Source organism: Stegodyphus dumicola, chromosome 6 (genome assembly GCF_044657685.1).
Source record: "Stegodyphus dumicola isolate Sdum_Otavi_A_Nest chromosome 6, ASM4465768v1".
NCBI lineage: Eukaryota > Metazoa > Arthropoda > Arachnida > Araneae > Eresidae > Stegodyphus > Stegodyphus dumicola.
In genome coordinates, this window is record NC_140773.1 from 82,802,351 (window position 1) to 82,820,713 (window position 18,363).

General features: G+C 32.4%; 1 protein-coding gene across 1 annotated transcript in view; it reads left to right on the forward strand.

The window, feature by feature from the left end:
- LOC118205457 (uncharacterized) overlaps nt 1-18,363 on the forward strand; it is a 201,062-nt gene that overhangs the window by 170,021 nt on the left and 12,678 nt on the right. The window contains exons 5-6 of the mRNA XM_085818602.1: nt 7,519-7,701; nt 10,812-10,918. Coding sequence (XP_085674728.1) covers nt 7,519-7,701; nt 10,812-10,918 — 290 coding nt within the window. The remainder of the gene's footprint in view (nt 1-7,518; nt 7,702-10,811; nt 10,919-18,363) is intronic.

Sequence of the window (18,363 nt, forward strand, 5' to 3'; positions counted from 1 at the left end):
CAGACATGCACAAGCATGTGACATTTTAATATGTCAGAATGATAAAATGTTGGTTGTGCATTTTTAGCCTCTTTTACAAAACTGCTGATTATCCCGATTTGACAGTCATATGCACAAATAATATGTGTTTTTCTATTCATTTGCGTAGCCTAAAAAAAATGAAGATAATTTTGCAATTATATTTTAGTTAGCTAATATTTTTGCTTTGAAAATAAAGCTTAAAATAAAGCTCCAACTGATTATTTCATAAAGATTAGTCAAAAACACAAGTAAATGGATAATCATAATTTTTTTTAATAAATACATTTATCTAATAATAAATAATAAATAATTCAATTGGAAAACTGGAGAATTCAACCATTTCCTTGCCGGAACTGAACCGCACATCTTCCATTCCCAGTTAAATATGCTATCCATTTACACCACAAGAGTATGCATGGGGCAATTTGGTAATTCTTTACATTTTCCCTACTTAAAGAGTGACTGGGAAAAGCCACTAACTGTATTGGATGAAATCTGACTCGCATTTTAGTTCGGCTGCTACCGTCAAGTTAAATTTTTTATTGTATTCATAATGTGAGAAATCAGTGGGCTTATGTAGGAATTTAAAACCACAGATACCCCACTTACCAGCTGGATGGGACAACAAGTCATAGAGAGAGTCATGCATAGAGGGTTACAGTAATTCACTGAAACTATTGATATATAAGATTACATGAGCAATATGTCGTGCAAAAGATTTCCTTGAAGTAACTTATATACAGGGTGTTTCAAAACTTATCATTTAAATTTCATGGGGAGGTAGGGAAGATGTCAAGGAACTGATTTCACATAGGAAAGTGTCCTCAAATGTATGCGAGGGCGCTGTGTGTACCCAACCAGTATACAGCTCACCCGATCACTTCGGCGGTCATCACTGTGTGAGCCGACTTACTAGTGATAATATGAATTGTTTTACACATCAAGAGCTAGCGGATATACATCTCACATATGGAGCAGCTGGCAGAAGCGACCGCTTAGTTAGACAAGTTTATGAAGACCGATACTCCAACAGAAGAATACTGCAGCATCAAATGTTTGTACATGTGCATTGCATTCTGTGCGAACATGGTTCACTGTGCAACAACATGCAGGATATAGGGAAAAGACAACTGACGTGGACTGTCAATGTTGCAGAACAAGTCCTATAACCCATCAAAGCTAATCTGAATAGTAGCACACAAGCTATTGCGCAGCAGCTTGGGGTCTCTTACTCAGCAGTGTGGCGGATACTGCATGAGAAATGTGTGCATCCTTACATCTGCAAAGGTGCAGCTGCTGATGATTATTTTTATAACAATTATCCGAAGCATGTGGAATTTGCACAATGGTGCATGCAGAAAGGTGCTGCGGATTCCAGTTTTTCAGCTTCTGTTCTTTTTACAGATGAAGCTTCATTCACTCGTGAAGGTGTGTTTAATACACACAATTCACATGTGTGGGCATGGTACAAAAAGTCATGCTGCAAAATGCGTGGGCTGGAATCATTGGTGACTGTTTGTTGAAACCTTACTTGCTACCACCCCGATTGGACAGCCGGAAACACTTAATACAAAATTGTCATAATTTCAGGTATTTTGTGGTTTTATGGTTTTTTGCTTGTGGATCACGTCACTAGTCCATAGCAGATGAATTTTGTTTGTCAGTCTACTGCTAACAGAGCAATTTCTCATGTTACAAGGAAGGGCAATCCTTTTACATTTTTGCAGTTTATTCCAAAATACAATCCCCAGAATAAGTACCAAATATTGCAATACTATTGTGAACTTTTGTCACAATTACCGTAAGCGCTGCTAGTTGTGAGAGGAAGTTTCTAAATAAAAATCATTTTAAAAGCATTTTAGAACAAAAAAAAAAAAAAAAAAAAAAAAAAAATTTGCTCATTTTGCATATAAAAAAGTACTTAAAAGCTGTAAATGTTTACACATCTAAGAATTAAGTTCATTTTGCCTATGTTACAGAAACTGGAGCAATCAAGTAGATTTTTCATGATGTCATCTAGGGTTTTGTGAACTTATTTCCCTATATGTCGTTTTTTACTTATTTGTTTGCACATCAAGAAGGGTGGTAAATTCAAGGACTGCTGTGAGAGGTAAAGTATAGCTAAATGACTGACCTGTCCACAGCGAAAGGATGCAGAAACGTGCTCAAATAATTATTTCTAAAACTTTAGCTATGTGCTGTCTGAAGACTTGTCCCCTAGAATGAAATCAAATGGACCTGACCGCATATCAACTGAGGACCACAGAATGGTTTTCTGTGTAAAGTTGAGGTGGTAGACAATGCCTTTTTTTTTGTTAAGTCAATATTGTATGCACTATAGTAGATGAGATCCAGTGATCATAAGATAAGCGTCCTGAGTTGGTTGAAAAACGAATATTTTTAAATAATTGTTGTTTGTCGAGATAACGAAGTTCAGCATATTTAATCAAATTATCTTTAACAAATTCACCATTACTAAATGGTTTTGATCTTTTTGTAATAATGTGCACGAGAACAAAACTTGCATGAACTCTTGCTTTGCTTTCATAAAAGTATTTGTTGTTGTTGTAAGCTAGATTTTTAAGTCTCATTTTTCTTCCCTTTCTTTACCTACCAACATTTCAAATTTTTTCTTATGATTTGTTTCATAATAGCGATGTAAGTTGTGTTCTTTTGAAACTTATATTTCCTTATTATAAATAAAACTTATGTTATCAGACACAGCACCATAGAAGTATGTTGATTTTCCATTTAACTTGCAAAACACCTCTATCTTCTGCAGCTTTCTTTTACCCTTTGTTAAAGATATGCCTTGCGATTTAATCTTTAAATTAAACTTATGATTATAATTTTATTTACTCCTTTAATTCAATAAGATAAATTTCCGTTTGAAAGGAACACTTAAATGTTTCATTCAGTTTCAAATGATTGGTATTGATGTAATGTAGATCTGACAACAAGCACAAGTAACAGGTATTACAAGCCTTACATTTTAGATTTATCTCGAGCTATTTAGGAATAATTTCATAGCTCTATATTTAGCTTAACCAATTAGTGACTGAAGCAAAATAAAAGCAACAACTTATTAGGGGGGAAAAGGACATACCAGAAAATAAACGTTTTACCTGTTGTTAGCTGATCAATAAATTTATTGATTGTAGCCACATTTACCTTACCCTAGTGGCCTGGCATGCAAGAATACCAAGTTCGTAATTTTTTCATTTAACTCACTTCGTAAATCTGTTAATTTTCTGTCTTTTTCATTCAGTAGCAATTGTGCATATAAGCACAATTCGTATGTTTCTAATGTTGTGTATCTTTGTATTTTAAATTGCCAAGATGCAGTGATTTATATCCTTTTTTTTCTTCTTAGCTTCTTTTGCAGGTCTGCCAGAGTGCTGTTATATATTCATTACATATGTACATTTGGCTGTATGCTAGAACGATCTTAGAACTCAGTTTGAATGTCGTGACTTCTGAAACGAAATGTTTTTCTATTTTCTTAACCCCTTAACTGCCACGGGCATATTTATCCGCCTTACTCAGTCGATGTGTTAACTGCCACGGATGTATATATACGCCTTTCCAAAATACTATCATTTGCTTTGCGCTGCTACCCGTAAAATTATTCACAAAGCTTTGGAATACAACATCACAGTGACCTTGACAAAGTATGCAAAGGAGGATACTATTTCAGAGAAGTGTGGGAAGAAATTGGAGAAAGGGGTGTGTCTAAAGCGATGAAAGTAATGACTGCGCGGTATTGGCTGGTGTTGTTTGAGTAAAACTTTTTTTTTTTATTCTATGTCCTCTGTTTTCGTTTACTTTTTGTAGTAGGTTCCAGGAATAAAGAAAGATATAGCGGATGCTTCAAATCCTTTTATCTTTTTTGAATTATTTTTGATGAAGTGCTCGTGCTTCATATTGTTACTGAAACTAACCGTTTTGTAGATGAGTATATGAACCAACACCTTGCAAACGAAAAATCAAGAACAAAATCATGGCATTCAACCAGTTCAGAAAAAATGTATGTTTATTTAGGCATACTGACTTCACAAGGTATAATACTAAAACCTGATGGTACACTTTACTGGTCTAAAAATGAATTGATCGGAACTCCATTTTAGGGATCTTTTTTATTATAAAAACATCATTTTTATTATACTTACATCTTTTTATTATACTTTACTCAAAACATTAAATTTTGTGCATTCATTTTTTTTCTTTTATTCTTTATTTTGTGAAAGTAAACAGTTTTTAGAAAGTAAAACTTGCACTTATTTTCTCCCTAATACATCGCATAACTATGCACGCCTGTGTGAAAACCATGGCACTGGGAAATGAATCTTGTATGTTTTCTGTGGCATTTAAAGGGTTAATAAACACTACACTGCAATACATTTGCCAATGAATTTATGCTGTATCAAAATCTGTAAATACTGTGTTAAAACAACTACGTAACTGAAATGAATTTGGCAGGCTGCATAAAATTGCTTTGGATGCCATGTGTGGCCTGTGGGCTTCCAGTTCAAGTCCACTGGAACATGTAAAATTAATTCCTAGTTTTTATTCAGATATACATCTCAAGTTTTCAAGTTTTTTTATTTCACAATAGTGTTTAACAGAGTGGCAAAAATGTTCGGTGAACCAATACTGGAAAATTTTCATTAGTTATCTATATTTTTTTTATTACACTCTCAGATTACAGGTAAAGTTGATTTTGATATTCCTTTCATCGCTGTTGGGTTTTTGGACTGATAAACAAGAAGTGGCTTTAGTTTGAAGTCTCTGTTGGCATTAGCACCCAGGAGAAGTGTTAGGCGATCTTTTGCAACTTTAACACGTTAACAGTGACGCAGATATTCATTGTTCTTTCGCACTTGAATTAGCAGTCTGTTTTGTAATCCGCCCATTTTGTACCCCCTAGTGAAGTAATAATAACAAAAAGAAAAGAAAAATTTTTAATTTGTGCAAAGGATCTGCGAAAAAGATGAGAAAGTGATACAAAGAATGCTATAAATGCTTAGCAAGCCTAAAAGGTGCTCTGTGCGCCACAGAGTAAAGAAAGTAACAATACATTGAGATAATTGTAAGGGTAAGCCAGCACTTTGTTTAGCCTGCTTTAAAAAATTGCATTAAAAAATTCATATTTAATTTATAAGTTACATTTTAAGTTATTTGTTTTGTATTGAATGTTTGATTATAATGTTGAAATGTTAATGTATACTGTTGAATAATTAAAATAAAATAAAATTTTGTACTATGTATTATTTGATATACAAGCATGACCCAGTCATGCCAGCCTGCGGAACAGATGGGCCATACCATCCCACGGAACGGACAAGTAAGACCCACCGGTGGGTCAGGCATGCGTCAACATGTTAAATCCTGTTGAACGTTTTTTTCGTGGGATAGAAATGTATGTTTTGACATTCTTTTCCAAAATATACCTGTTTCATAGGCATTCAAAACTAATTCTGGAGGATAGTTTCCTTTTTCATTTGTTTATATTGTTGCAGGGAATTCTACCACCGCTTTTATATCTCCACTTGCTGCTTCTCCTATAATCTGTATGTTATGAAGATTACTTTAGTGTTTTAAATCTATTAAACTGTCCTTGACTTGAAGAAAAGTTCCAGTTGTATCACCTCAATCTGAATGTGATTAAAAAATTTTCTTGCCTTTTCCATTATAATAGTTTCCCTTAATGGCATATTGCGTTCAGTTTCGTTATCAATCCATATAGAAAATGGTTTTTACATCTGCTCTATCATATCATTTCTAAAACAGATTATTCTAGTTGCAAAGGTTTTTGTGGTTGTAATTGATGACCCTTTTTTCTTTATTCTTAAAAACTGCCCTGTTGAAGTTGACATATTCAGTGTAACACCAATTTGACATTGAGGTTCACCACTATCTTCTAAGCACTTCCATTTTAGTTTCTAATGAAATGCTTTTTCTCGTCACTTTATTATCACCTATATTAGAAGATAAAAATTATAATATTTATGACTGTATCAGTCATTAAATTACATAAATTTATACTTAAGAAACAGCAGCAAATGTTTGAAATAATAAAAATACGTTTGTGTATGAGGGTAAGTTCTCGGCCTGACACTGAAAGACTGCAACTTTCAGTTAAGAAAAGATTTTTTCTACATAACCTTCCTTGACTTCAACACACTTGGTCTAGAATTCCTCCAACATCAGTATTCCTTCCCGGAAGTAAGAGTCTGGAAGGTTGTGAAAATATTCATCTATGACCCTCTCAACTTCTTCATTGGATGCAAAGTGCTTCCCAGAAACAAATTTCTTCAAGTTTGGGAAATTTCTTTTAGTAATTATCTTTGCATCTAATTAGTGTTTTGACATGCTGTAAAACTATTTCTCTCTAAATCAGACAGTCCATAAGAAAAAGATAAGAAAGTGTAAGATATTTGTATTGACAAGAGAAATTATAATAGAATGAGTATTTATAACAGAGACAAGCATTTAGCATCGCACGGGCACAGCATAGGGCCCACCAGCGACTGAGCAGTCGCTAACACTGGTAGTTTGATCCGAGATTCAAGTCCCCAAATGAGCTAGCTACGTGGGTGTTTTCATGGTTTTTCCCCATGTCTAATGTATATACAAGCCAGTTTCCCTTAGAAAGTCCTCTAGGTTTTTCCGCGATCTCAATAAACCAAACTCATGACCACAACAACAATCTTTGATTAAATACACTTCCTTTAATTTTCAAAACATGAATTGATATTAATTGTGATGGCCAAGTGCATCCCCCCCCCAAAAAAAAAACTTGGAAAAAAACTTATTATTTTTTATTCTGGTACCATTTGATTCATTAGTGTCATCTAATATGGTCCTATTGAGTAATGGACTTCATATATGGCTGTATATCAAAAATAAATTTTCAAAAAGTTCTAGAATGTACATGAAGAAGTTCTAGAATATAGCCAAACTTGAAATTTAACGGAAAAGACAAAAGAGAAAACAGTGACAAAGAGGTTTTGTTACTTAAACTGTGAGGAGAAACATTCTAGTATTTAGCATGCACAAAAACTTTGAAGGGCTTCTCCCCCTTAATAAAATCCATTTAGAACAGTTACATATAATTTTCAGTTTACTGTTGGTAAAGGCTGCAAGTAGGCATAGATCTTAGGATTTTAGGTATAAATAATGCTGAAGTTTTTCTTCTCATTGATATGTATTTTTTGCTTAATTGTCATATAAATAAGCATTATGTGGTAAAATGTATTTGAGATACCTATGTTACTTGATATTTTTTACAGAACTTTTTTTGTAGTTTATATGTTAATTTAATGAATCCATTTACATTTCATCTAAATAGTTTTTGATTATTTCTATAGTGATTGATATTTATTGCTAATTCAAGTAGTAGTGTGTTTGAAGCTTAACATGTTTCATTTCTGTATTATTACAGTATGATTATGAATGTGATGAAAATTACAACACTGTAATTGTTTTATGTTTTAGGAGAACATGGCCGACAAGACTCTATGGATTTAGATGATAAATGGAGCAATGAATGTCACTGCAAACCCAGTGCCAACTTGAAGCCTCTTGAAAGGAGACGTAAAAGAGAACATCAAAGATGCTTAGCTCATTCTTTAGTGGGAACTCCTAATTATATTGCTCCTGAAGTCTTGCTCAAAACAGGTAAATATTTCATAGCTGTAGTATATTTATCTAATTGTTTAATGCAAAAGTTACTGAATATTTATGAATGTTCCATTATTTTTCTGTCAGTATTTAATAACTTCTTAATTTGCAAGATTAATTGAAAACTTGTGTTCTTGGTATTATAATATTAATATATTTAAAATACCAGCAAGAATGCGTGGAAGTTTCCTATTCATAATTTTTGGGATTTTTTAATTCAAACTTACGACTGCATATTTTTAAATTGTAAGGTAAATCAAAATTTTTCCTTTAGCATTTGAAAATAAAATGTTCATACATTTTAATAATAATATTTAAATTGAAATTAAGCTATCTCAAGACATCTTACTTGTTTGTGAAAATATGTTTGGGGACAGCATTATTATTATTATTTTCTTTGTGATTAATACTTGCTAGAATGTCAGAAGTATCATAACATTTTGATGTCCTCTGTTTTTATTACTTTGAATTATAAGATATTTCCAGAAAAATTAATTTGGTTCTTATTCCTGTTAACCTTCCAGCACATGCGTCATGCACAAAGTTTATGACATATTCAGTTTTTAATGAACAGTTTTCGCATATTGCAGTTGAAACATCTGAAAGTCATTTCTATTCTCCCTTTCAACCATTCCCCACATCATAGAATGTGCCAACAAGATGTCTTATGCTTCTCTCTTTTTTTTTTTTTTTTTTTACTGGGCTTATGTGGTAACTTCTTCATAGAAGTTATGACACATGCGTGGTCGTGGGTGAAAATTCTAAAAAATTTTTTGTCAAATATTTTGTGCTACTAATTGACGTGCATTATTTTAATTTATATAAATTCGTCTCTGTATTTTTTTGGCAAAACAATATCTGCAACCAGCTGATTTTGCTCGCATTCTTCAAGAAGTATCTGATGAAGAAAGAAAAGACAAGGAAACCTTTGGATGTGAGAACAATATCGATTTGAGTGAGGAAAATATCAAGATAAATAAGATCAGCAGTGAATCTGAACAATAAATTTCGGATGATGATGATAATAATGATATAGAAAAAAAGAAATGATGATGATATGTTCTATGTTTGTAAGGATAAATCTTCTAAGTGGCGAAAACAGAAGTACGCAAACTGTTCCAAGTCGAATAAAATGAATATTGTGAAAGTGCTACCTGGCCTAAATCACCATACCAAGGATATAGAAGATGAAATAGGATCATTTTTGAAAATAATAAATGTAAATATGCTTGATGAAATTTTGGAATGTACAAATAAATATATAAGTTTGCTAAAAGGCAAATACTCAAGAGACAGAGACTGCACTGTTACCTCAAGATTGTAAATGATGGCACACTTTGGATTGTTATTTACAATAGGAATAAAAAAAGGACAACATGTAAATGTAAAAGAATTTTTCTGAAGTGATGGTACTAGAACTGAAATAACAAGGGATGTGATGAGCTACAACAGATTTTTATTTCTGACAAGTTGTCTTAGATTTGATGATAAATCAACAATACAGGACAGATGAATATTAAAACTGGCTTGGAGTTTAAAATATAGTTATTAAAGAGTAAATTTAAAATTTTCTATAATGAAATACATAATTGTCTTTTCACCTGACTAATATAAGCATTTAAAAATAATTTGATTTGAATGTGTCATTATTTTTATTTTGCAATAATAAGGTTAATATTTTATTTCTTAACAAATTTATTATCAATATTCACCCATTTATGTCATTTTTCATGTCAAAAATGGTAAAATAACAGATGCCTTAAAAATATGACATGTACGTGCTCATGTAAAATTGCCAAGCGTGAGTGCTGGAAGGTTAGGGGGGGAGAGCAAAAATTGTTAGATGATTTTGAGGTCAGTAGTTTGCGTTATATAAGGGTTTCTGCAAAAGCATTGAATTTATTTCTGGGGCTGACTAGATACCAAATGTTTCAGTGTAATTACAGTTATCTTTAAGGCCATTGTGTATTTTATATCTTCAGCTATTGTTTCTTAAATACGGCCACAGTTAAAAAAATGTATGTTTAAAAACAATGTGTCTGCAAACTATTAATTAATAATTTTCTACTCCCACCTCCATTGACACAGTTTCTTTAATAAAAATTGTCAGTTTTTTTGTTCATGCACTATGCTTTGTAACCTGTAACAATTTTAAACCATTTCAGTTTTCTCTATTCTTGCATAAATGTCCACCAGTTTACTATTTTGGTACTGATGAATGGATGATGGGCACTCAGTGGGAAAATAACTTTCTGAAATCAAGGTGATCATAATGAATAAGGGTGATAATCCCTGGTGTGAAGTTTAGTTGCATATGTGTAATGTGGAGCATCTTCCTCTAATTATGAAGTCAGCAGTAATAATTTTTTCCATCATTGAAGTTGATGGCTTTCATATGTTTTACCATCCAGGGAATTATTCCCCAGTCTAGGTGTCTTTCACACTTGTTTTAGGTATCTGATATAAAGTATTTTTGAACAAGAAAATGGATATTTACTGCTTTATAAGCTTACATAAGTGAAAAATTGGAAACATGTGTTGATGTTATTCATTTAATGCTGAGTATCTCCAAATTTTTAAATGCCTTACCTGTATTGAAAAACACGCAATTAATTAAATGTATTAATTTAATTATAGTTGCTCTTTTGCTATATAAGGAGACACAGAAAATTGAAGGAATGATGTTTAACCCCTTAACCATCACATATTTTTGTGAAAATTTTCCTCAAATTGTTGATTTTTTTTTTTTTATATTAGTCACAAAATTGTAATATCATAATATACAAAATTGTAATTGTAACATCATAAATTGTAATATCATATATGTAATGATATCATTCATTAGTAACATATTTCTTGTAAAATTTTATTACAGAATTTTGAAACAGTATGCAATTGTCTGTTCATTTCTTATTACTTACCTTGTTTGGCGCTTTCTTTACATCACAAATTTCGCATGATGTTTTAGTGCAGAAATTGGTATTATCAAATAATGTAAATACTGCTTTGCTACTTTAAGATGATAATATTATTCACAAAAAATTGCGTACTGTTTTTTAATATTTAAAGCTATGTAGGTATTTAAAATTGTTTTTTCTTTCCCTCAGGTTACACACAGTTATGTGATTGGTGGAGCGTCGGTGTTATTCTTTATGAGATGCTTGTTGGTCAACCTCCATTTTATGCTAACACTCCTGCTGAAACTCAGCTAAAGGTAATTCATTTTAACTATTTGTAATTTATGTAAAATAAACATTTTATGTGTATTAATGTGCATGTGCATTTTTTATTAACAGGCAGTAGCTGAATTAGCTGCCCTTCTTGATATACAAATGACTAAATGTATGTTAAAGTAACATACAGAGAAATAAATTTAAATATTATGCATATTTAAAAAAAAAAATTTCTTTACAACATTTGGAAGTATGTTATTATTTTTCTTGTATTTGTTATTACAAAACCATCAGTTACATCTTAGAGGTCTTTTTGGGCTGCCCCAGTTGGTGCAATGTAAATAGTATAGACACATTTCTTAAATGCAAAATAAATTTGTATAGCACTTAAATGCTTCCTAAATGCAAAATAAACATTTTGTAATTCTAAAATACTTCGGAAAGATTTTTGTATAGAAAATTTTTCTCACTACCAGCAGCACTTACAGCAGTTGTAAGGTAAGTTTGCAGTCGAATTAAAATATTAAAAACCTTGTTTTAGAGATTGTATTTTAGAATAAATTACAAAATTCAGAAAGACAGCCCTTCCATATTACTGTTTCATTTTCCCTAGCAGCTATAAATAAAGCTCTTGAAATACTTCTCCCTTAACAAGGAGTTCTTCATTTAGTTGATATTTGTAATTTTCTTTCAATAGTTTTGACAGAATTAAAAAAGGTATAACATGCCAATATAGCCAATGAAATCTCATGGGATTTCTTTGAATACTTTACCACAAGTAGAACTTTTTTTTCTGCAATTTAATTCGGTATACAATTCTTTCATATACAAGTCTTGTATTGTCTGCTGAATAACACATTTATTAAAATTATCAAGTTCACAGTTTCAATCAGCTGGCCTTTTACATTTCTTTCCAGGTGTACTTAGAAATCTCTCTTCACCCATTGTTGATACTTCATGCCCAATTGTTTAATTGTAATTCTGTGATACTGAAGTCAATTAAGATGTTGTTTCTAAAACTTGAGGGAAAGAAACTACTAAAGATGGTGCTGAAGTTTCAAAAATGCAAATTTCTGCAACGTTTTACACGATTTGGTGTGCCCAAGATTTTAAAGGTTGACCTTTCTTAAACTGGCAGAGCATTTTAGAAAACTGGCAGTTATCTAAGACTACAGAAAGCAAGATAAATAGAAACAAATTTTAACAAATACCAATACAAAAGAAATAAGAATGAAAACAGAAATAATTAAAAGTAATTTAAAGGTGTGGAGAGGAGACGCATGCATCTGTGATGAAACCGAGAACATGAATGGTAAATTTGTCTTTCCCTCACCCAGCATTCGCCAAAAACAAAATAACAATAAAGTATTCATTTGGCTCTCTCTTACTTGAAATATGCTAGCCCCATTGCTGTAGGGACTGCCACCTCACCAATTTCAAAATTAACTATGAAAATTTGTTTTCAAAAAAGAGATTACAATTGTTGGCTTTTGACTCGGAACATGTCAAACTGTACAAAAAAATGTGTTATAAATAATCCAATTGAATCAAGCAGAGCATTAGTATTATTAATTTTTCTCAAAGTGCCAGGGTATCACAGCATTATGGATACTGTTTTCTAATATTGAAATCTGTTGTTTGAACTATTCAATCAAATTACACTTAAGCTTGCTTAGAAAGCATTGCATTTCCAGCTGTTACGAATTTTGTACATAGATAAATAATTTTAGTGCAATTATAAGCGAAATTGTATTTTTTTGTATAATGTAACATGAAAATCTAGAGGGAGAATGCTCTGCCATAAAAATAAGAATACAGGGTGAGTCTGTTTAACATTGAGTAAATGGTTATCTCGCTAATTTGGCGAGATGTGACTAATTTTTCTTACCCAATTTGGTGAGAAATCTCCGAAAGTTGTTAAACTTGGCAGCATTTTGGCCCAGTACCTGTATCACCATATTAGGTATTGTAATTGAATAACTGTAATTGATTTCATATGTAGCTGTAACCATAATTCAGCCTTCATATGCCTTCCAGTAATTTCGAGAAGCAGAAAGTACTAGAAATATCTCAGTGGCTTGTTGAAAACTATATAATGCCAGAGAGAGCATCTGTCCTCAGTTGTTGAGAGTTGTTAGTTCAGAGCTACTTTGGAGTATTGAGATGTTACCTTTTAGATGTGCTTTGCATTGCATTATATTCAGTGTTGTCAATAGTTCTTCTAAGTGTAACTTCTGATTGTACTCTGTAATACTGTAAACATCTGTACAGGTATTTTTGTTAAAAATTATAGAATGCTTAAGTATTTCTTTTGATAAAATAAATTGCATCAACCTAGATGATATGTGCATTCAATCTATTATGAACCCATATACATGTTACGGTTTTTGTATTTATTTATTTAGTTTGCTATTTTCAATAGAATTGTTATTAAATTGTTTCATTTCTCCTTGCAATGCTGCATGCGACTTATTTGAAGAGAAAGCTACACTAGAAAAATTAAAATACAGGAGCACTTACATTTAACATTTTAAATAGATATCTCATAATTGTACACTTATACTTATCGGAAAAAGTCGAGAAAATACCAGAATGTGCTCATGCTGATTAAAAAGCTTATAAAAAGCTGGAGGAAGAACATCTCAGCTCAGTTGCTTTATGAGTTTGTTTAGAAAACTGTTGTTGCTAACTCTAATGAATTCATGGCGAGATTGGATTAGCTTCTCTACATTTCTCTGTTTTGAATTAAGTTCTGTTGAATGCTTTTAGTAGTTTAAAAAGTAACTACTGTGAGATATTGGTATATTATACGAGATTTAAACATTTTGTTTTATTTGTTGTGATAATAATAAATTTTATACATTTTTCATCTGACTTGTGCATTCAATTCATAACGAACCTGTACGCACTCAACATGCATGCAACAGTTTTTTTGGTGTCGAAAGTGGGACTGAATACTGGTGACAAGAGTGATGGATGAGCAACTAAGACAGCTAGTGACTGCCTTTGCTGCATTCCAAGAAGAGGTGGAAAGAGCTGTCATCTTCCTCAAAGGAGACAGTGAAAGCTGTACAATAATCCATTAAAGAAGAGATGAAAACAGGTGAAGAAGAAAGAAAAGAAATATTACTGCCATAATAAAAACAAATTTGATGCTGTGGAAGGCAGAATAGACATGGTTAAAGATAAAGTTGGAGAACTTCAAGAAACTTCAAGTTCTGCAGTTAAACAACAAATCGAAGATAGAGTTTCTGCTTCTGTTGCGAAGGAAGTTGACAATTTAAACAACTCCATAACGACACCTGGTCACAAATCTAACATCTTGAAATTTGAACATATTTCATTCCGGCCCTCTCTAAAGCTATCTAGATATGATGGAAAGATTTCCTGGCAAGTGTACAAGTTGCACTTCACCATAGTGGCAAACACAAATGGATGGGAATCCCAAGCTAAGGCCTGCCACCTTGCCACTTCTCTGAAAGCAGATGCAGTTGATATACTCGTAAGTCTGCCCAAAAACCAGAGAATAGATTTCGAAGCTCTGTCCAGCACATTGGACAGCTCTTCAGTGAGAAGTGTTTAAAACACTGTAACAGGCTTAAGTTAAATTCTCGTTATCAGAAGCACATGTAAACACTACAGGAGCTCGCCACAGATGTTGAAAGGTTGTCTCATCTCACTTTTTTGGACTGCCCAACAGAAACAAGGGAAATACTGTCTCTTCAGAACTTCATTGATGGTATCCGGGATCCTGAGATACAGAAAGCCCTGCGAATGACAGATGTAAAAGATTTAAAAAGCACTGTGTATGCTATGAAATTCGAGGCAGGCCAGCAAGTAACTCGTAGAGCCTGACACCCAATCAGAGCTGCTCAAGCCAGGAGCCAGTGGACCAACTGACTGCTGTTCTAGACAATTTAATTGAGCAAATCAATGTCTTGACATAGAATAGAAGGGGCAACAAACTTATTCTAAAGTTAAAACACAATAACACGCTGAACAAATACTAATTCAGAAGTCAAACAACAAAAATCAGCGTTATATTTACAAAATTTTCACAGGATTAGTTTCGATGGTTTTACCGAACCACCATCCTCAGCTGCAAAACCGCAAATGAACAAGATAGGAAATAATGACCAGACAAGATAAGAAAGCCTGGACAAGAATAAGCAAGTGGTGCCATCTGTTGGTGAAACTAGAACTAAAACATAATTTCTTTAAAGGCCGAAGGCAAATTTGGATCGGAATTAGGATCGTTAACTAGAACAGAAAGATTTTTATGAATGTGAAATGCCTCTAGAAAATCCAGTTCTCCAATGGAAGATGTTTTTTGAATAATTTTGGCAGCAGAGAAATTGAAAGTGTGATTTTTGGACCAACAATATTGAGCAACAGAAGACTTCTGTGTTTCCTTTTTTCTAACATATGCCTCATGTTCCTTGACGCAAAATTTTAAGGCTCTCTTAGTTTGGCCAATGTAAATTAAACCACACTGGCAAGGAATCCTATAAATACCCCAGGAATTCATATCCGGAATGGGGTCTTTGAGTATGGAACTCGGAATTTTATTGATGGGAGAATAAACAACCCGAAAGTTAAATTTCTGCAAAATATGTGCAACTTTATAGCTAATTGATGGAAAGAAGGGAATGGCAATAGAATTTTTATAATCTCCTAAAACAATATCTAAAAATCTTAAATCTTTCTATAATTGAGTCGGGTTTCAAGAATTCTGTTAAATTGCAAGCTTGCCTTACTTCGGTCTGTCATAAGGGATACACGTCAACAATTGTCCAAAATGGAACATGAACTCTATAAGCTTCATCTGGAACTCACTAAATCATATCCAAAATTCACTGCCCTTGAACAAAAGTCTTGGTCTAGAACGGAGAATGCAGTTAACCGTCATAAAAACACCCTTGCAGTTAAATTCGAAAAACTTCTTTTACAGTCTTCCAGTTCAAGTAGTTCAAAAAATCTTCCCATTGTAAACATCAAGCCAATAGTTAATATTTCTAAGGTTAGTCTTTCAGAAGAACAAGAGAGAATTCTAAAATATAATTTTAACTTCTCACAAACCTGTAAACCCTCGATTCCAAAGATTTTGGCTCCTATCGAAAAATCTTTAAGTTCAGTAAAGTTTCAGATTCACAGAAAGAAATGATTAGGCATCTTATTGCTCATAATGTGAAATTCAATAATAAATCTTTGAAACCAAATCTAACTGCGAGAGAAAGAGCTACAATGCGCGAAATTCATTGTAACCCGGATGTTATCATTTCAAAGGCCAACAAAGGTGGCCAGATAGTTGTCATGGATAAGAATACTTACATTGATGGTGTCAATAAACTCTTAAATGAAGGACCATATAATCCGATCCCTGAAGATCCTTCACCTTCGGACTTGTCAAAAATAAAAACTGCGATCAAATCTTCGCAAATCATTTCAAGCAACTTAAAACATTCGCTTATCCCATCTGTTGCGAATTGTGCCAGACTATATGCTCTTCCTAAAATTCATAAAAGTGGTATTCCTTTCCGCCCTATTGTATCAAATTTAGGTACCATTAGCTAAATATTTAGTTTTTAGATTTTCCACTCTATTAGACAAAAACATTTACACCATAAAAAATTCAATAGAGTTTGTAAAAAAGGTTAAAAACATTTCTCCCAGTAATTTACTCATGGTTTCTTTTGATGTAAAATCATTATTCACCAATGTCCCAGTGGAGGGTGCATTAAGATGTCTAGAAACCAGACTTCGCGAATTTCATTTCTCTTGCATCGAAATTGATAAGCCAATTTCTCTCACTCAACTCTGTTTGAAACAAATGTATTTTGTATTCCAAAATAAATATTACAAGCAAACTGAAGGATTAGCCATGGGAAGCCAAAATTATTCAAAAAACATCTTCCGTTGGAGAACTGGATTTTCTAGAGGCATTTCACATTCATAAAAATCTTTCTGTTCTAGTTAACGATCCTAATTCCAATCCAAATTTGCCTTCAGCCTTTAAAGAAATTAAGTTTTAGTTCTAGTTTCACCGCCACTTGCTTATTCTTGTCCAGGCTTTCTTATCTTGTCTGGTCATTATTTCCTGTCTTGTTCATTTGCGGTTTTGCAGCTGAGGATGGTGGTTCGGTAAAACCATCGAAACTAGTCCTGTGAAAATTTTGTAAAGATAACGCTGATTTTTGTTGTTTGACTTCTGAATTATTCTAAAGTGTTTGAACTGTAGTGCTGAAGCAGGGTTCGTACGGTCCTTAAATGTCCTTAATTTTTTTGGAATCGATTTTTGGTCCTTAAAAGTCTTTAATTTCGACCAAATTCGGCAGGAGGTCCTTAATTTTAATCATCTGTAATTTCTGTCTGTTTTTATAACAGCCATTTTGAATGTGAATTAGCATTTTGTACAAATATTTTTGGCGATTCATTGACAAATATAGTTATCTTTTGAATGGGTGAATAGGTTCATGAGTTATAATTTGTTCCTATTTCTAATATAAATGGTGGGATACTCAAGTTTCTGAGCAAGAAGTGAAACATAAACATTTCAAAATCATTTCATTCTTTCTAATGAAGAGCTCTTAAACAATTTTTAGCATTTGGGAATGTGAATTCTTTATTAAACAGTTCCAAATTTGGCATCTTTTCAATATTCTGGTTGTTTTAAGATCAGTTTCTATAGAAAACTTTTAATTTGGAAATCTAAGAATTTTTCGATGATATTTTTAAAAAATATTATAACATTGATCAATTTCATTAAAATAACGCTAATACATTGAAATTGCATTCAAGAAATAATATTAAAATTAAAAATTTTTATTTTTCGCTATCATATAAAGTGACATTACTTTCGATTTTGGCGACTTATAATGCATTATTTTGAATCTGAAAAATAAACAAGGTAATAAATGCTTTTCACTTTAACACAAATTATGGAACAATTCTTAGCAAAAGTAAAATAACCATGTAATTAATTAAAACTGCCTTCGTTGTAATTTTTTCATGGTGAGAGTGTTTCCCATGTAGTTGTCTCAATATGCATCAGTTTTCTCTATAAAATTAATTTTATACTTTTTCCTCTGTGTGTGTGTGTGTTTATATATATATATATATATACATATATATATATTTTAGCCTTTTTGCTGTTGCAGAATTGGTAGGGGTAATTTTTCTTTAGGATATTAGAAACTGCAATTTGCAAAGTTTAGAAGGATTTTAAGGCAGGATTTACAGATCCACAAATCTAGAATATTCCAGACAAATGTCTTCATGGTATTAACAAGTAAATGGATGTATTTTACAGAAAGTTCGTGAGAAACATTTTGAAGAATTTTCTGAAAAACAATGAAACCATAATATTTAAATGTTTTACTTCTGAAACAAAGTCTTAATATGTTTCTCTTTCCATTGTTTTCTCTATTTTTTTACCAGGCACAAGCATGGAAAATATCAAAATGCTTCATATCTTATCACATAGAAT